General features: G+C 37.6%; 1 protein-coding gene across 1 annotated transcript in view; it reads right to left on the bottom strand.

Moving 5' to 3' along the window:
- The window catches only part of DSG2 (desmoglein 2), a 66,057-nt gene that overhangs the window by 17,854 nt on the left and 31,661 nt on the right, over window positions 1–16,542 (bottom strand). Inside the window, exons 4-11 of the mRNA XM_010380823.2 lie at window positions 16,173–16,334; window positions 15,893–16,037; window positions 14,584–14,750; window positions 12,563–12,700; window positions 12,260–12,445; window positions 5,885–6,150; window positions 1,741–1,883; window positions 758–985 (exon numbers count right to left, since the gene is read on the bottom strand). Of these exons, the coding sequence (XP_010379125.1) occupies window positions 758–985; window positions 1,741–1,883; window positions 5,885–6,150; window positions 12,260–12,445; window positions 12,563–12,700; window positions 14,584–14,750; window positions 15,893–16,037; window positions 16,173–16,334 (1,435 nt within the window). The remainder of the gene's footprint in view (window positions 1–757; window positions 986–1,740; window positions 1,884–5,884; window positions 6,151–12,259; window positions 12,446–12,562; window positions 12,701–14,583; window positions 14,751–15,892; window positions 16,038–16,172; window positions 16,335–16,542) is intronic.

The raw sequence follows: 16,542 nt of genomic DNA, 5'->3' as shown, positions 1-16,542 counted from the left end.
CCCTCTTAAAATGATTTCAAACATTTGCTAGACTTAACACACTGAAGCTGTAAATTAAACAAACAAAAACCTGACCATTATCTATGAAATTTTTCTGAAACGAACCCTAATTGTTTAAAACAAAATAGTTTTCTGGATAGACTTTTCTGCATTCAAAACCCTGAAGGACATCTGAAAACTCACATCAACACATCATATGTTCCATGTATCTAGATGTCCCGGATATGGACGTATGGACATGTCCACTGACACGGGGAAACGGGAGTCAGACAACCCACTGTCATGTTGTTTCTATCATGTTCTAGCTTTGAGCTTTCCTTACTTAAACCAAGGTATCCTCAGCTTTAATCAGGGAAAAATGCTAGAAGTAAGGATTAAATATGGTAATATGTAGGATGGACTAGCAGAGTGCCTGGCACACAGCAAATGCCCAGTAAATGTTGTTTTGAATGGAATTGTTGTTACTACATTTCAAGATTTTTAGAAGGCACCTACTACGACTGTGGTGCTGAGAAAGGCTCGGTACTCCTCATCTTACCAGACAAAACTACTTCAAGAGCTATTAGATTATTTTTCTTCTCTCCATAAGCATATAAAAGATACTACATGCCAGTAGGTTCAGGACCTCGTTTCACAAACTCCTTTAAAAAACTACATTGGAAATATAATTTATGAGAAGAAATATAACTTACAAATATTTTAGATATCTATCATGCTTACTATTTAGATTTCAATGTAGTCTGGTGAGTTTGCTTACTTTCTTGGTGTGCTATTTTCCATTTTTCTGCCATGCCAGGTGGTTCGTCAATGACAGAGAAACTGAAAGGGCCACTGTTTGGGTGTCCATCCAGGTCCTCTGCAGTAACATTCACATACTGTGCATCATTACAGATTGTCTGCACAGGCTCTATCAGTGTGGGGCAGTTGTCGTTGATGTCTTCAACGTAGATAAGGACGGTGCCAGTGATGGTTTTTCTAGGATAATCTTAAAAATAAGAGAGAAAAATTATGTACATTCTGTTCTTATTGCTGACAACAGACATAGTTTGAATTCCCTTGCCAATTTGGAGTGGAAAAGGTACTAACCACTTAGGACATTTTCTATCCTAGATACGTTTCAAATTTGGACCAAATAATATCTTCTAATCCACTTATCAAGTTGAAATGTGAGGTTTATCTACTGGAGAAATTACATGCTTATTTCATCTTACTAAAAAAATCTTTTAAACATCTATTTTTAAATTTTATCCACCCTTTTTTTTTTTTTTTGAAGATGGCGTCTTGCTTTGTTGCCCAGGCTGGTCTCAAACTCCTGGGCTCAAGTGTTCCTGCCATCTCAGTTGCCTGAGTAGCTGGGATTATAGACACAAGCAACTGTGCTGGGCTGAGATTAGGTTTTTTTTGTTTTGAGTTGGAGTCTCACTTTGTCACCAGGCTGGAGTGCAGTGGCATGATCTCTGCTCACTGCAACCTCCACCTCCTGGGTTCAAGTGATTCCCCTGCCTCAGCCTCCCTAGTAGCTGGGAATATAGGTGCACACCACCGTACCCGGCTTTTGTATTTTCAGTAGAGACGGGGTTTCACCATGTTGGCTAGAATAGTCTTGATCTCTCGACCTCGTGATCCACCGCTCCCGGCTGAGATTAGGTTTTTATACACAATCAAAACAAAGGTTTCTGATGTTGAAAAATAAAAATCTAAATACATATAACCAAGAAAAGGATCTATTTAATAACTTACCTTCTGATATGGCCACAATCTTTACAGTGTATGTGCCATTTTGAACATATCTAGATTCAAAATCAGGAAGTTTTGCAAGCTTAATTTCAGATGTGACAGAATCCAGAGAGATCCAGTTATCTCTATCTTCTAATTTTACATATCTGTCATAAAACAAACATAAAATTAATTTTGAATTCTGCATGAACTAGAAATCTCTAACATCTACAGCTCTTTCAAGCTTACTTTTCTTCTCATTAAATATGTTCTTATTACAGGCATTTGCTTTGAATGTTGTTAATTTCGTAAAACCATCCTAAAAGCCCCTCTCGTTACTGCATGTCACACGTAAATTGGACCTTCCTTATTCCTGCAACATATCCAAGACATAAAATTAAGGGTGATTCTCTTCAGTCCACTAACCACTAACCCAAGTTTTTAAGTTGCTCTGCAGTCTGTCCTATGGCATTTGATTTAGTGTCCCTTAAATTTGGGTTAAACTTTTGGGGAATAACTTAGTCATACAATAAGGACTGGTGGAGAAGAGCAGTCTTATGTTCTGTTGTTTATTGGGGGTGTTAGCAACATTTATAAACATCATCTTTAAAAACCAGCGATCCCAGGGGTCAGGCGCGGTGGCTCATGCCTATAATCCCAGCACATTGGGAGGCTGAGGCGGGTGGATCACTTGAGGTCAGGAGTTTGAGACCAGCCTGGTCAACACGGTGAAACCCATCTCTACTAAAAACACAAAAATTGCTGGGCATGGTGGCGCGTGCCTGTAATCCCAGCTCCTCAGGAGGCTGTGGCAGGAGAATTGCTTGAACCCAGGAGGTGGAGGTTGCAGTGAGCCGAGATCACGCCACTGCACTCTAGCCTGGGTGACAGAGCAAAACTCTGTCTGAAAAAACAAAAACAAAAACAAAAACGGAAGCATCTAGAAATTTTTGGACACTGGTGATTACTGGGGTAATAATTTTCTTTCAGGTAGAACTGGTTAAAAGTGGAAACAATGCTGATAAAATAATGTATGGGTTTCTTTCCTCAAAGCAAGGAGAATTAGTGTGGAAGGAGCCAATGCTGGGAGAGCAGGGCAAATGTCCATAATATGTTTTCAGAAATGTATGTAATTGGCCGAGTGTGGTGGCTCACGCATATAATCCCAGCACTTTGGGAGGCTGAGGCGGGTGGATCACCTGAGGTCAGGAGTTCAAGACCAGCCTGACCAAGAGGGTAAAACTCCATCTCTACTAAAAATACAAAAATTATCTGGGCGTGGTGGTGAGTGCCTATAATTCCAGCTATTTGGGAGGCTTTAGCAGAACTGCTTGAACCCGGGAAGCCGAGCCTGCAGTGAGCCGAGATCATGCCACTGCACTCTAGCCTGGGCAACAGAGCGAGACTCAGTCTCAAAAAAATAAAATAAAATAAAATAAAGTATGTAATTAGTTCATTAATATCAATGAGTTTAACATAAAAATACCAGTACCAACCAAACATATGAGTATCCTGCTTTGCTCAATCAAATTGTTAATTTATTTTCTATTAAGTGGCTTTGAGGCACACAGGAATGAGTGGCTAATTTACAGCAATATTTATTTATAGTGTTATTTCCAATTATACACTTGAACTAAGTTTTTCTGCCTCTTAATATTGCTACCAGTAAATAATAATACATTTTGATTTTCACAATTAGTTTTGAATTTCATGTCTGAAATTTTAAAGCTTTGACATGAGTTGCTGTCTATGGTTTACCAACATTCATACTGATAATAAAGGCAGAGTCTTAGGAATAGGGATTACATTTCACAATGTGATGCTTTGTTTAATCTAAGAAATTTTCTGTTCTCTGTTGTAAAAGCTAGACATCATTCAAGTAGCATAGCTGCTTACGTGTTATAGCAAATATCTGTAAACAACTGATACACATGAGTAATCAATAAAACAGTAAATTATGACAAAGAGTCTGGAGTGCAGTGGTGTGATGGCAACTCACTGGAACTTTGAACTCCAAGGCTTAAGCAATCCCCCTGCCTAAGCCTCCCCAGTAGTGGGGACTACAAACATGTGCCACCACGCCTGGCTAATTAAAAAAATTTTTTTTTTTGTGGAGAGACAAGGTCTTGCTGTGTTGCCCAGGTTGGTCTTGAACTCCTGGCCTCAAGTGATCCTCCTGCCTCAGATTCTTGAGTGTGAGATGCCAGGCATGAACCCACCACGCCCAGCTCCTTATCAATGTTTCAAAATAACAACCACTAATCAGTTAGGTGAACATTTGGAAAATAATTTAACTTGGCTGTGCCAAGTTAAATGGAGGCTGTGCCTCCATTCCTTATCTGTAAAATAATAGGTTTGAGCTGGTCTTTAAGATCTTTTCTTTCTAAAATTCTGTAACTGTGTTCTAAAGAATACAATCAAACACTAAGAAATAAAAGAGGCAGGGTTCATTATTCTTCCAGGCAGAACACACATCTTTTGATGTATTCATGGCCCCTAAAAAAAAAAAAAAAAAAACACAGCAGCCAAAAGTAAATAATTTGGTGGGAAACAGAAGCTTCAATAAGTGGCCACATATTATTGGCATATAATTAGTTTGAACATACAAGTTTCTATGTAGACAGCAGTGAGAAATGATCATATAGAAAATTCATCCTCAATTTTGGGAATTCAGTTAGGGTATATTGTCTTGTGAGGTATAGAGCTGAGAAAATTAAAACTAGACCAACTAGACCACATAAGAGAAGCAGAGCGGGCCAAAGAATGTCACTAAGGCACTACAGAAAACATGGTGGAAGCTGTTTGTTAACGTTATTTTGGAAAAAACGTTATTTAAGGAATTCCATGAAAAGGAGATTCACTAAAAGGAAAAAGGTTGTTGAGGAACTTCTTCCACATTTTCATTCTTGCTACACTTGGCGATGCACTTAAATACAATGTTTTATGAAGCACTGGTACACAGGGACTGCTATGATTTTAATGTTTGTAACCCTTGGAAATTCTTATGTTGGAGCCTAATACCCAATATGATCATATTAAGAGGTGGGGCTTTTGGTAAGTGATTAAGTTACGAGGGTACCACCGTTATGAATGGAATTAGTGCTCTTAAAAAAGAGGCTCCAATGAGTTTCCCTGCTCCTTTGGCCACGTGAGGATGCAGCAAGATGGTGCCATCTTGGAAGCACACAGCGAGATTCACCAGATACCAAATCTGTTGGCTGGTGCCTTGATGGACTTCCTAGCCTTCAGAACTGTGAGTAACAAATCTGTTGTTTATAAATTACTCGGTTTAATGTATTTTTGTTACAGCAGCTCAAACGGAGTAAGACAGGGACACAGGTGCATAGGGACACTCAAGCAACCAGGGAGCTCTGGCATTGAGCAGGAAGTCACTAAAGTTGTGTCTGGGACAGCAGGTGGGGATTCTTTAAATTCAACTGCAATAACAGTAACTATTAAGCTCCATAAATAACAGCTCTGGAGAGAATGGTCTTTCTATGGCATGGCACTGAGATCTAAGATGTAAATTTACTTTGAAAATTTGAAAGCGTCACACAATAAGGTGCCACTACAGAGTGGACACAAGCCAGTCTCTTCCAACACAGTGAGCATCTTGTAGGTTCTCAATAAATGTACTGAGTAAAGGTCACCATGATCAAGACAAACATATACAGTGTAGAAGGCTCATTAATCTCTGAAACAAATAGGTTTAAACGAAGATTCATTCCCAAGATTTATGGGTTAAGTAAAGCTGGTTTCCCCATATTAAAATACATTACGTAACTTGTGTAAAGTAAATCTTGTGGATGTTATCTGGTATGTTCTTACCCTCCAATAATAATCTTTTAGGAAATAAGACAGGTTTTAAAAAGTTTTCTCCTGAACTTTTCCTTTGTTGCTTTTTAGCCGTCTCTAGCCAGAACTGTTTCAGAGGTGAGTAAACCAGCTTCCTCCTCACACACAGGTGGTTGAGGAAGGTGGATTCTGATGAAAATTCCCCCTCATCTCTCAGTTATAGACACATCTTTGGAAAATTTAACTTGTAGACCTTTGGGGAACTATAATGCTGGATTTGAAGGAATGAAGTGTTCAGATTTCATTATGATTTTTGAAAATAGGCACTGAAAATAATTTAAAATAAAGAAATACACATGTCACTCTCTCTTACCTTGCACGGGCTAGTAGTCCAGTGTCCTCATCAAAAGTTTGAAATTTTCCAATTATTTGGTCTTTGCTTGATCTGTCCATGCTCTCGCTAACGTAAGTTGAGATGACACTGCTTTTAAAATGAATGCCTTCTTTCACATTTTTCACTTTAACCTTGATGGGAATGGGTGTAGGCTTGTATTTACTCCTAATTGACTTGTGAAAAGCTGCTTTATTAGTGACAATAACACTGAAGTCAAGATTCTTCATTTCTTCATAATCTACTTCCTAAAAGGGAAAACGGAAGGGAATTCTTTTCAAAGAGAAAACAGAAGACACACACACATATACATACACATGTGTAGTTTTAATGTTAGATATAATAATTTAACGCATGGGAAATATAGCAGCACTGAATATTCCAACTCTGACACTGACACCAAGCAAATAAAAATTCTCTGTCAATCTGGATAGTCATAAATGTTAAGGATGTTAGGAAACATTATCAATTTATTTTTCTAAATGTTGAAATTATTGTAAATATATATATTTTTTGTTCAGGCATGTTGGCTCATGCCTGCGATCCCCGCACTTTGGGAAGCCAAGGCAGGTAAATCACTTGAGCCCAGAAGTTTGAGATCAACCTGGGCAACATAGGGAGTTCCCATCTGTACAAAAAGTACAAAAATTAGCTGGGCATGATAGCTCGTGCCTGTGGTCCTAGCTACTCAGGAGGCTGAGGAGGGAGGATTGCTTGAGGCCAGGGGGTTGAGGCTGCAGTGAGCCATGATCATGCCACTGCATTTCTGCCTGGGCAATACAGCGAGACCCTGTCTCAAAACATACACACACATTCATCTGTATATATGTGTGTGTGTGTATATATATTTAACAATCTGAAGTGATTTTTTTTCTAATGTAAAAAAATAGTGGGCATTCAGTATAAATCAATATTCCTTAAAATGTGTTCCATGGGTTTATTTCAGTGAAAATAAGTAGTGATAGCTCTGTGAGCTCTGTCCCTTTAATATAGCTATGTATTGCACATTCGCATATTAAAATACTTGAACTCCTGGAGTAAAGAAGAAACCTCGAGTTTTCAAATTTGTTTAAACAGAGAACGCCACTCTCTTCTTTTTTAGCATAATATATATTAATATCTGGTTTGCTGTTAATTTCATAAAAGATTAACCTTTCTTCAAATAGTTCTTTGTAATAGCACAATTTCCATTTGAAATAATCAGTTCATTACTGTATACATATTTTATGGTCCAACTTTTCAATGTTTCTTTTTATAAACATTTCCATAGTATTCTACTACTTAGATATAGACATTCTATAATTAGGCATTTGGGCTATCACAATTTCTAAATATAATTAATACTGCTGTCAACATTTTTTTACACATTATTTTTCCTCTGTTGACCTATATCTTATTACTAAAAGAATTACCTAGTTAAAGTTTGCTTAGGTCCTGTTGCTTTTTATTTCTAGTGTCTCTGACCATTTAGATGCACTGAACATTTGTGCGGTATAAAATTAAATATATTAGGCATGTTTACATGAATTACAGCAAAGCAAAGTTTTTCACTTGTTTTTTGGAGGATTCATTGTGAATTTCCTTCCTTTGGAGCTACCATTACTTATTTTCACCAAAATAAGTCAGTCAGTTTTCCTCTCTGCTGGGCTCTGGATGAATCACAACTTCTGTCCCCTTTAAAAACATGGATCACTGTGATTTTGAGACAAGGACACAGGAGAAAAAGACTAGAGAAAATACATCCTTTGTGATTGTCATATCCTTGTGAAAGCTTGTTAGTTTATTTAAGTCACTCTTGCACTTGACATGCTTGTTTCATGGCATGATATATGCTGGATGAGAAATAAAATCTTCCACCCAGATGTCATTAGTATCCAAAGGCCAAGACAACGAAAAAAAAAAAAAAGCTAGGTACTGGGGCCATAAGTGTTTCATAATGTTTTTCATAAATAGCCATAATGCTCCAAAGCAAATGGAAAATTTTCAGTATCAAGAGTACTGTGTGAAGGAAGAGACCTCTATTTTTTGTAATTCTGTAAACTTATTTTATCATTTCCATTTTTGCTATTTTTTTAATAACATTAAAGATTGTAAGTTTGTTAATTTGTTAACAAAGCTGTGAATTTTTCTCATGTGACTATTTACTATCTCTATTTCCATATTGAAAAATATCTGCTCATTTCCTTTATCCTTTTTGGACAGCTTCATTCAGGTATAACTTATATACAATAAAATTCACCCGTTTTAAGTGTACAGCATGATGAGTTCTGGATTTGCAGTCATCACTATGGTCCAGGTTTAGAACACCCCATCACCCCCAAAAGTTCCTTTATGTGTGTTTGTAGTCAGTCCCCACTCACGCTCCCCACTCCAAGCAATCCCAATCTGCTTTCTATCCCCATTGTTTCGCCGTTTCTAGAAATTTCAAGTAAGTGGAATCATATAATATGTAGTATTTTGTGTCTGGCTCCTTATACACAGCATAATCAGCATTTTTTTTTTTTGAGATGGAGTCTTACTCTGTCTCTTAGACTGGGATGTTGTGACGTGATGCTGGCTCACAGCAATCTGTGCCTCCCGGGTTCAAGTGATTCTCCTGCTTCAGCCTCCTAAGCATCTAGAATTACAGGCGTGCACTACCACATCTGGCTAATTTCTGTTTTTAGTAGAGACAGGGTTTCACCGTGTTGCCCAGGCTGGTCTCAAACTCCTGAGGTCAGGTGATTCCCCAACCTTGGCCTCCCAAAGTGCTGGAATTACAGGCGGGAGCCAACACGCCTGGTCCATAGCATAATGTTTTTGAGGTTCATCCGTGTTGTAGCCTGTATCAGTACTTCATTCCTTTTTATTGCTCATGAGTATTCCATTATATGAATACACCACATTCTGTTTATCTACTCACCAGCTGATGGACATTTGGACCTGCTATTAGTTTTTTATTATTATGAATAATGCTGCCATGAACCTTTGCATACATGTCTTTGTATAGACATGTTTTTATTTTTCTTGGGTGGAAACCTAAGAATCAAATCACTGGGTCATATAACTACTCTTGTGTAACTTTTAAAAGAAACTGTCAAACTGCCTGTATCATTTTACAATTCCACCAGCAATCCAGTTTCTCTATATTTTTGCCAATAATTGGTGGTGTCGATCTTTTTGACTGCTATTGTCTGAATGTTTGTGTCCCCTTAAAACTCATGTGCTGAAATCCTGACTCTCAAAGTGATGATATTAAGAGTGGGGCTTTTCGGAGACCCTGAGATCAATGCTCTTTTAAAAGATGCGTAGTGGAGCTTGTTGGATGTTCCGCTATGTGACCATACAACAAGAAGGCACTGTGTATGAGCCAGAAAGCAGGACCTGCCCAGACACTGCATCTGCTTTGATCTTGGGCTTTCCAGCCTCCAGAACTGTGAGAAATAAATTTCTGTTGTTAATAAGCTACCCAGATAATGGCATTTTGTTGTAGTAGCCCAAACGGACTAAGGCATTCATTTCTGCCATTCTAGAAGGTAAAGTGATATCTCTTATAGTTTTAATTTGATTTTCCTTAATAACTAATGGTGTTGGCACCTTTTCATGTGGGTATTTGCTACTTGTGTATCTTTTTTGTCTAAATTCCTTTCAATGGAATCTGATTGCTGCCCGTATAATTTGGAAGCAATTCATTATATAATTGAGACAGTGACTTTGTAATTATCTCACTCGGTTGTATTCATTTTAATACTCATTTTATTATTATTTTTTATCTACATCCTTCTTGATAGAAACAACTATATCCCTTTTTGTGCTATCGTAGTACACTAAAAATACAGTCAAGCATTGTTTAATGATTTGAGAAATGCATTGTCTGGCAATTTTGTCTAAGTGCAAACATCATAGAGTGAACTCACACATACCTAGATGGTAAAGCCTACTATACACCTACACTACATGGTATAGTCTATTGCTCCTATGCTACAAACCTGTATAGCATGTTACTGTACTGAATATTGCAGGCAATTATAATACAATAGTAAGTATTTGTGTACTTAAACATGCTTAAACATAGAAAAGGTATAGTAAAAATATGGTAGTAAAGATTTGAAAAATGGTACAGCTGTATAGAACACTCACCATAAGTGGTGCTTGCAAGACTGGAAGTTACTCTGAGTGAGTGAATGGATATGAAGGCCTAAGACATTACCATACACTACTGTAGACTGTAAATACTGTACCTAGGCTACACTAAATTAAAAAAATACTTTCTTTCTCCAATAATAAATTAGCCTTAGCTTACCATAACTTCTCTATAAACCTTTTAATATTTTCTTAACTCTTTGACTCTTTTGTAATGAGTCTTAGCTTAAGACACAAACACACTGTGCAGCTATACAAAATGATTTTCTTCCTTTACATCCTTACTCCGTATTTTTCAGCTCCATTATAATTTTACGGAGCCATCATCATATATGTAATCTGTCACTGACTGAAACGTTCGTATGTGGCACATGACAATTCTATGCTAGCACCTCTGTCATTCATCAATGTGTTTCTCCTTGTGTGTGCAATTGGCTTTTCTATCTCAGGTATCTGGCATGGTCATACCTATAATTGACGGCTAAAATTATATTTCTACACAAGCAGATAAACTGATTTTGTCTCGAATGACATGATCCATTTCTTCAATAATCATGAGTTCTTCCCTTTAAACATGAGGTAATGTTATTCAATTTTCCTCTGCTTTTAAAAAGGTAGCTTAAACGCATATAGTAGCTGTCAATAAGTAGTGCTCAATTATCATGAAACCTCAAATTAATGCTTCTCTATTCTGTTATACATTTAGATCACCATTATTCCTCTTTCCACTGTCAGAGTTTTACCCAGTCTGTTATATATTAAGTTTTCGTAAGAATTTCAAAACTTCTGGAATCAATTTTTGCCTATGTGTAACTTAATGAAATAGTATTTTGGAACTGTAGCTTTGCATTTTATTTTACAATCTGGTAAGGCAATTCTAATATAAGCTACTTAAAATACACTGATATTATTCCTTACCTATTTTGTTACATACAAATCCATCCTGTTTTTTATATATATATATATTTCTTGAGACGGAGTCTCACTCTATTGCCTAGGCTTGAGGGCAATGGCGTGACCTCGGCTCACTGCAACCTCCACCTCCCAGATTCAAGTGATTCTCCTGCCTCAGCCTCCTGAGAAGCTATGATTACAGGCATGCACTACCATGCTTGGCTAATTTTTGTATTTCTGGTACTAGAGATGGGGTTTCACCACGTTCGAGGCCAGGCTGGTCTCGAACTCCTGACCTCGTGATCCACCATCCTCAGCCTCCCAAAGTGCTGGGATGGGATTACAGGTGTGAGCCACCGCACCCAGCCCATCCTGTAATTTGACATAAACGCTTAATATCCCTATTTAGTTCAATTTTCCCTTCATTGACTCAATTAAGCACAAGAACTTAGTATACTATATTTCCAAATGTGAGCCTCATACTAATAATAGAATCACAGGTGGATTTTTGTTAAAAAGACAAGTTCCTGAAACCTGCCCAATGAAACTTTTTGTTGATGAGACCAGGAACCTGCATTTTTGGCATGGTTTTATGAGGTGATTCTTAGGCACACTTAACTATCAAGTTAATCTCACAGCTTCTATTTTTAGATGTTATTAGTGAGGTCTAGGTTTACTGGTTTTGTTTCAGGTTTTTTATTTTTATTTTTTTGAGACAAGGTCTCACTCTGTTGCCCAGGCTGGAGTGCAGCGGTGTGAGCACGGCTCACTGCAGCCTCCACCTCCTGGGTTCAAGCTATCCTCCCACCTAAACCTCCTTAGTAGCTGGGACTACAGGCATGTGCTGCTTTGCCCAGCTAATTTTTGTATTTTTTTTGGTAGAAGCGGGGATTTGCCGTGTTGCCCAGACTGGTCTTGAACTCCTGGGTTCAAGCGATCTGCCTGTCTTGGATTCTCAAAGTGTGGGGCCTGGCTTTACTCTTAAGTAGATAAAATCAGAGGCAGTAATTGAGGGGATACTCATAGAGGCAAGAGGTTGTGATGTGAGAATGTGATCGCCAGGTATGAGCTGCAGGAAAGCCTGGAAATGAGCTAAGCAGTAATGATGCTGGTTCCATGCTGTCTGGCTAGGATTAGAGTCCCCTGATATGAATTTGAAACGTAGTGTGACCACTTCCTAATCATAGAACTTGGGCAAATAGGGATGGCTCCTTTCTCAAACAACTGTAGTGCTAGTTAATTGAGTATGTAAAGCACTTCTAAGTGTTCAGGGCTTAGATACATTAGATTCCTTTCCAGCACCAACTTGGCCCATGCCAGTTTTGAATACTTAGTACTTACCTTAATAAGGGTCACAATTCCTTCATTTGTTTGAGCATCTGTTTCTATGTGGAAATAACCCCCTTCATTTCCTGATGCAAATGTAAAATTTGCTAGCCAATTATCAGAACCTATTTCATCTGCATCGAATACTTTTATGCGTGTAACTTCTACATTGACTTGATTTTCTTCAACCATCCCTTCAAGCTGCAAAACATGAACACATGATTTTTATTTCAATGAAATACAAATATAAGTGATATATTTTTAGTTAGGACTAAAATATAAATAAATAGGTACAGTTATTATAAGAATAATAGTTACCACTTTATTTTCTACTACAGGTATATTGTCATTGACATCCAAAATACGAATCTGAACTTGAGCTTGTTTTACAGGTTTATCAGTAACTTCTCCATTGCCATCTCTTGCTTCTACCGTCAAAGTGTAGCTGCTGTGTTCCTGCAGAGCAATGAAAAATGTCCAGCTGGGTGAAAAGAGTCACTCTTAAATCTGGCTTTCTGGTTGTAGTCCAGTTTATCATGTACCACAGTATATTTTATTTACAAATCAGTTTTATGATCTGCTATTATTTGTGTGAAGATACTATTTACTTGCAGTCAGAGCTTTTGCAGAAGAACAGCAAAGCCTCGGGAGTTGTAGATAGTCAAATTCTTCAATATGTCATTGGTGATACTATCAGGAGAAGTCTGCACAAAGGAGCCACTGTTGAAAATGTAGCTTATTCTCTGCTGAAAGTGAGGTGGAACTGTAGGAATTGATTCTTTCTGTCCCGCACTTCATTCTCAGTGAGGAAAACCTGGTCTTAAATAAACTTGGCTAGTGAAGGCAAAACTGGGTGAACTTTGTCCAGAATTCCGAAGAGATCTGATTCTTATAGTATGTGTCCTAGAGAACGGCTTCTCAGATGTCACTTCTTCTCTTCCATGAGGTCTCCTTACTATGGTTCTGTTCAGTGTGGCTGGAATTTAGGAGGGCAGGTAGTGCCAGGGCTTGGGGTCCTGCATAGGGCAGAAGCACTCAGTGCACAGCAGGACACCAGGACCCTGGAGCCAGCTGCCTGGGTTCCAATTCTGGCATCGTCATTTACTGACTGTGTTGGACATGCACTTAATCCCTTTGACCTTTGGGTTCTTTATGTGTAAGATGAGGATAATAAGTGAATCTGCCTCACAGGGTTTCTATGTGGATTAAATGGGTTAATCCATAAAAAGGCTTAGAACGGTACCTGGCAGAAGGTAAATGCCCAGTAAGTTAACAGCCATTATTATTGGTTAAACTTTCTGTCCTTTAGAAACAGCAGCTTGTTAAAAATCACACTGCTAATGCAAAATAACACTTTTCCATTCTAATTTTATGTGAAAAGGTATAGAGTAGAATTTTAGATGAATCATATTCTTTAATTTTACAAACATCCCCTTAAGCCTACTGGGTGCAATCCTTCCAATTTGGGCAGAATTAAATCATTTTTCTAAGAAATACTGAACATAGTACATTTGGATGATGATTTATATCTGATGACAAAGAGTGTATCTTTGGATCAATGACATTTTATTCTTGTACCCTGTTAAAACCTTTATGTACACAGCATTTAAAAAATCTTCTATCTCCCCTTTTTATTTAAAAATTTCCCTTTGAGTTAAACAAAGTGAAATGTTTGAGAGAAACACCTTTCTAGTAAACCTACTCAAATTTTCCTTCAATTTGGGATTCAGAGTAATTTTCTCCTTTACAGATACTTTATTCTCTAACTAGGATTCCTGTTTTCATCCCTTTCCACGCCGTCTCCTATGTACTAGCAGTGTCGGAGCCTCCTAATGTTTCATTAGAGAACTGCAAACTGAGAAATGTTTTAGGAATCTCTAGTAAACAGAACCCTGATAGGAAAGGCCCTAGAAGGGTGCTGTCTTTATGAAATTTTAAATCTTCTAGTAGTCATATTTTAAAAAGAAACGTGATAACAATTTTAAACAAGTATATTTTATATAATCCATGATATCTAAAATATTATTTTAACATGCAATGATCACAAAAAACATTAACGTCATATTCTGCATTTTTCATATTAAGTTTTTCAAATCTGGTGCATATATTACACATTCAACACGCATACAGCACATTACAATTTGGGCCAGTCACATTTTAAGTGCTCAATAGTCACATGGCCCATATTGGACAACCCATCCCTAAAAGAGAGTAATTCCAAGAGTTATCCTATGGATAAGGAATACAGAACAAAAATGAGAAAATTAGAAAAGAAAAAGAGAGGAGAAACTGGAAAGGATAGAGAGTTTAAAGATGGGCAACATAACATATTAATTTACCTCTCTGTCCAAGGTAACACTGGTTGTATAAATCTCTCCTGTATCTTTATTTAGGTAGAACACTGGAGGATAAGCAGGCTCCAGAGATACGATCCTATAGGAAATTTTAGAATTCAGGGTATTGGGCTCATCTGCATCTGTTGCATTGATTTTCATCACAAGTGTATCTGGCATTAGAAATAAAGATGTCTAAGATGAAACTCAACTTTAAGCACACTTACCTGTTATTTTATTTATAATTTTAGCTTGTTCCCAAAAAGATTTCAGGTGCTTATCAAAATCACATGCAGTTGACCACAATATAACATTGAACTGGATGAGGACGTAAGCGTGAATGGAATACAACAACAGGAAAAACAAGACGAAGGCAAGGCTGAGGGTGGAGTCCTGAAAAATTGCTATATAAGGTGATAGATTTGTTTATAATAGTATTAGTAGCCAATACAAAGAAAGTAACATGAACAGGTACGTGATCCTGATATTTATTAAGATACAAACAAATCAGGAGAAGCGTAACTATTCTTTATATCATGGTCCAAAAGAAATCTCTCGGCCGGGCACGGTGGCTCAAGCCTGTAATCCCAGCACTTTGGGAGGCCGAGACGGGCGGATCACGAGGTCAGGAGATCGAGACCATCCTGGCTAACCCGGTGAAACCCCGTCTCTACTAAAAAATACAAAAAATTAGCCGGGCGTGGTGGCGGGCGCCTGTAGTCCCAGCTACTTGGGAGGCTGAGGCAGGAGAATGGCGTGAACCCGGGAGGCGGAGCTTGCAGTGAGCTGAGATCTGGCCACTGCACTCCAGCCTGGGTGACAGAGCGAGACTCTGTCTCAAAAAAAACGAAATCTCTCATTCAAATCCTCATGAAGAGCACTGTGTTGAACAACGTTGTGAATAAACTTTACAGTAAAAATAATACAAGTTATAGGTCAGCAAACTATAGCCAAAGCTGTAGGGCCAAAGCTAACCAGCCACCTGTTTTTGTAAATAAAGTTTTATTGGAACACAGCTAGGCTCATTTGTTTACATATTGTCTATGGTGCTTTCCTGTAGAGAGCAGAGTTGAGTAGTTTCTACAGAGACCTTATCTGTCACATTAATCTACCCTATCTGTTCCGAGGCTAAAAGCAATGGCATGTAAAGTCCTTTAAACCTATAAGGAAAGCAGTTCTGAACCTAGAGTGAAAAATTTCTTATTTGTTCTGTAGGTAATACTCAACTTTCACTAAGATATGAAATTTAGTGTTTATTTACAGCAGAGATAAAATAATCTTAGCATTTATTAAAAAAAAAAAAAAAGACTCTTACGTGCTGCACTCAACTCTTCAACAGACCCAACAAAGACATCCTGTGTGAACACTGGTTCATTGTCATTGATATCAAGAACCTTAATGCGTAGCTCTAAGGGTTTCTCTACATTGTTTCCTCTTTCATCCAAAGCGTAACCTGTTAGCTGAAATCATGACATAAATAATAAATAAGATTAGATTTAAGCTAAGAAAACTAAATTACCATACTATGAAAAAAAAAAGATACTTATTATGAAAGAAAAACTACAAACTAATAAATGTAAAATTATTCTTCTTACCAGAAAAAATGGTGTTTCTTCTCGATCAAGAATGCTGGTAATATTCAGTTCTCCGGTGTCTTTATTAAAGACAAATATACCAAAAGGTGGCTCTGTAATCCCTTTTCCAGTATATTTGTAAGTAACTTTGAGTCCTCTTTCTTCTGTAAGATCAGAATGTATCTAACATAAAAATAACAGGAATGTTTCAGGTTGAACTCTCTGTAATTTACTAGATTTGATCTTAGCCAAAAAAGCCTGAGAAGAGATCCTCTGTAATTTATAGGTAAATATTTTTATGGACAATTTCCTTCTGAAGTTCTTTGGTAATACAGGCCAGAGATGACGAGACTTGGACTAGGGGAATGGCAGTGGAGTTGAAGAGAAGCAA

This window comes from Rhinopithecus roxellana, chromosome 21, assembly GCF_007565055.1.
Source record: "Rhinopithecus roxellana isolate Shanxi Qingling chromosome 21, ASM756505v1, whole genome shotgun sequence".
NCBI lineage: Eukaryota > Metazoa > Chordata > Mammalia > Primates > Cercopithecidae > Rhinopithecus > Rhinopithecus roxellana.
This window is presented reverse-complemented; position numbering and strand designations above follow the sequence as displayed.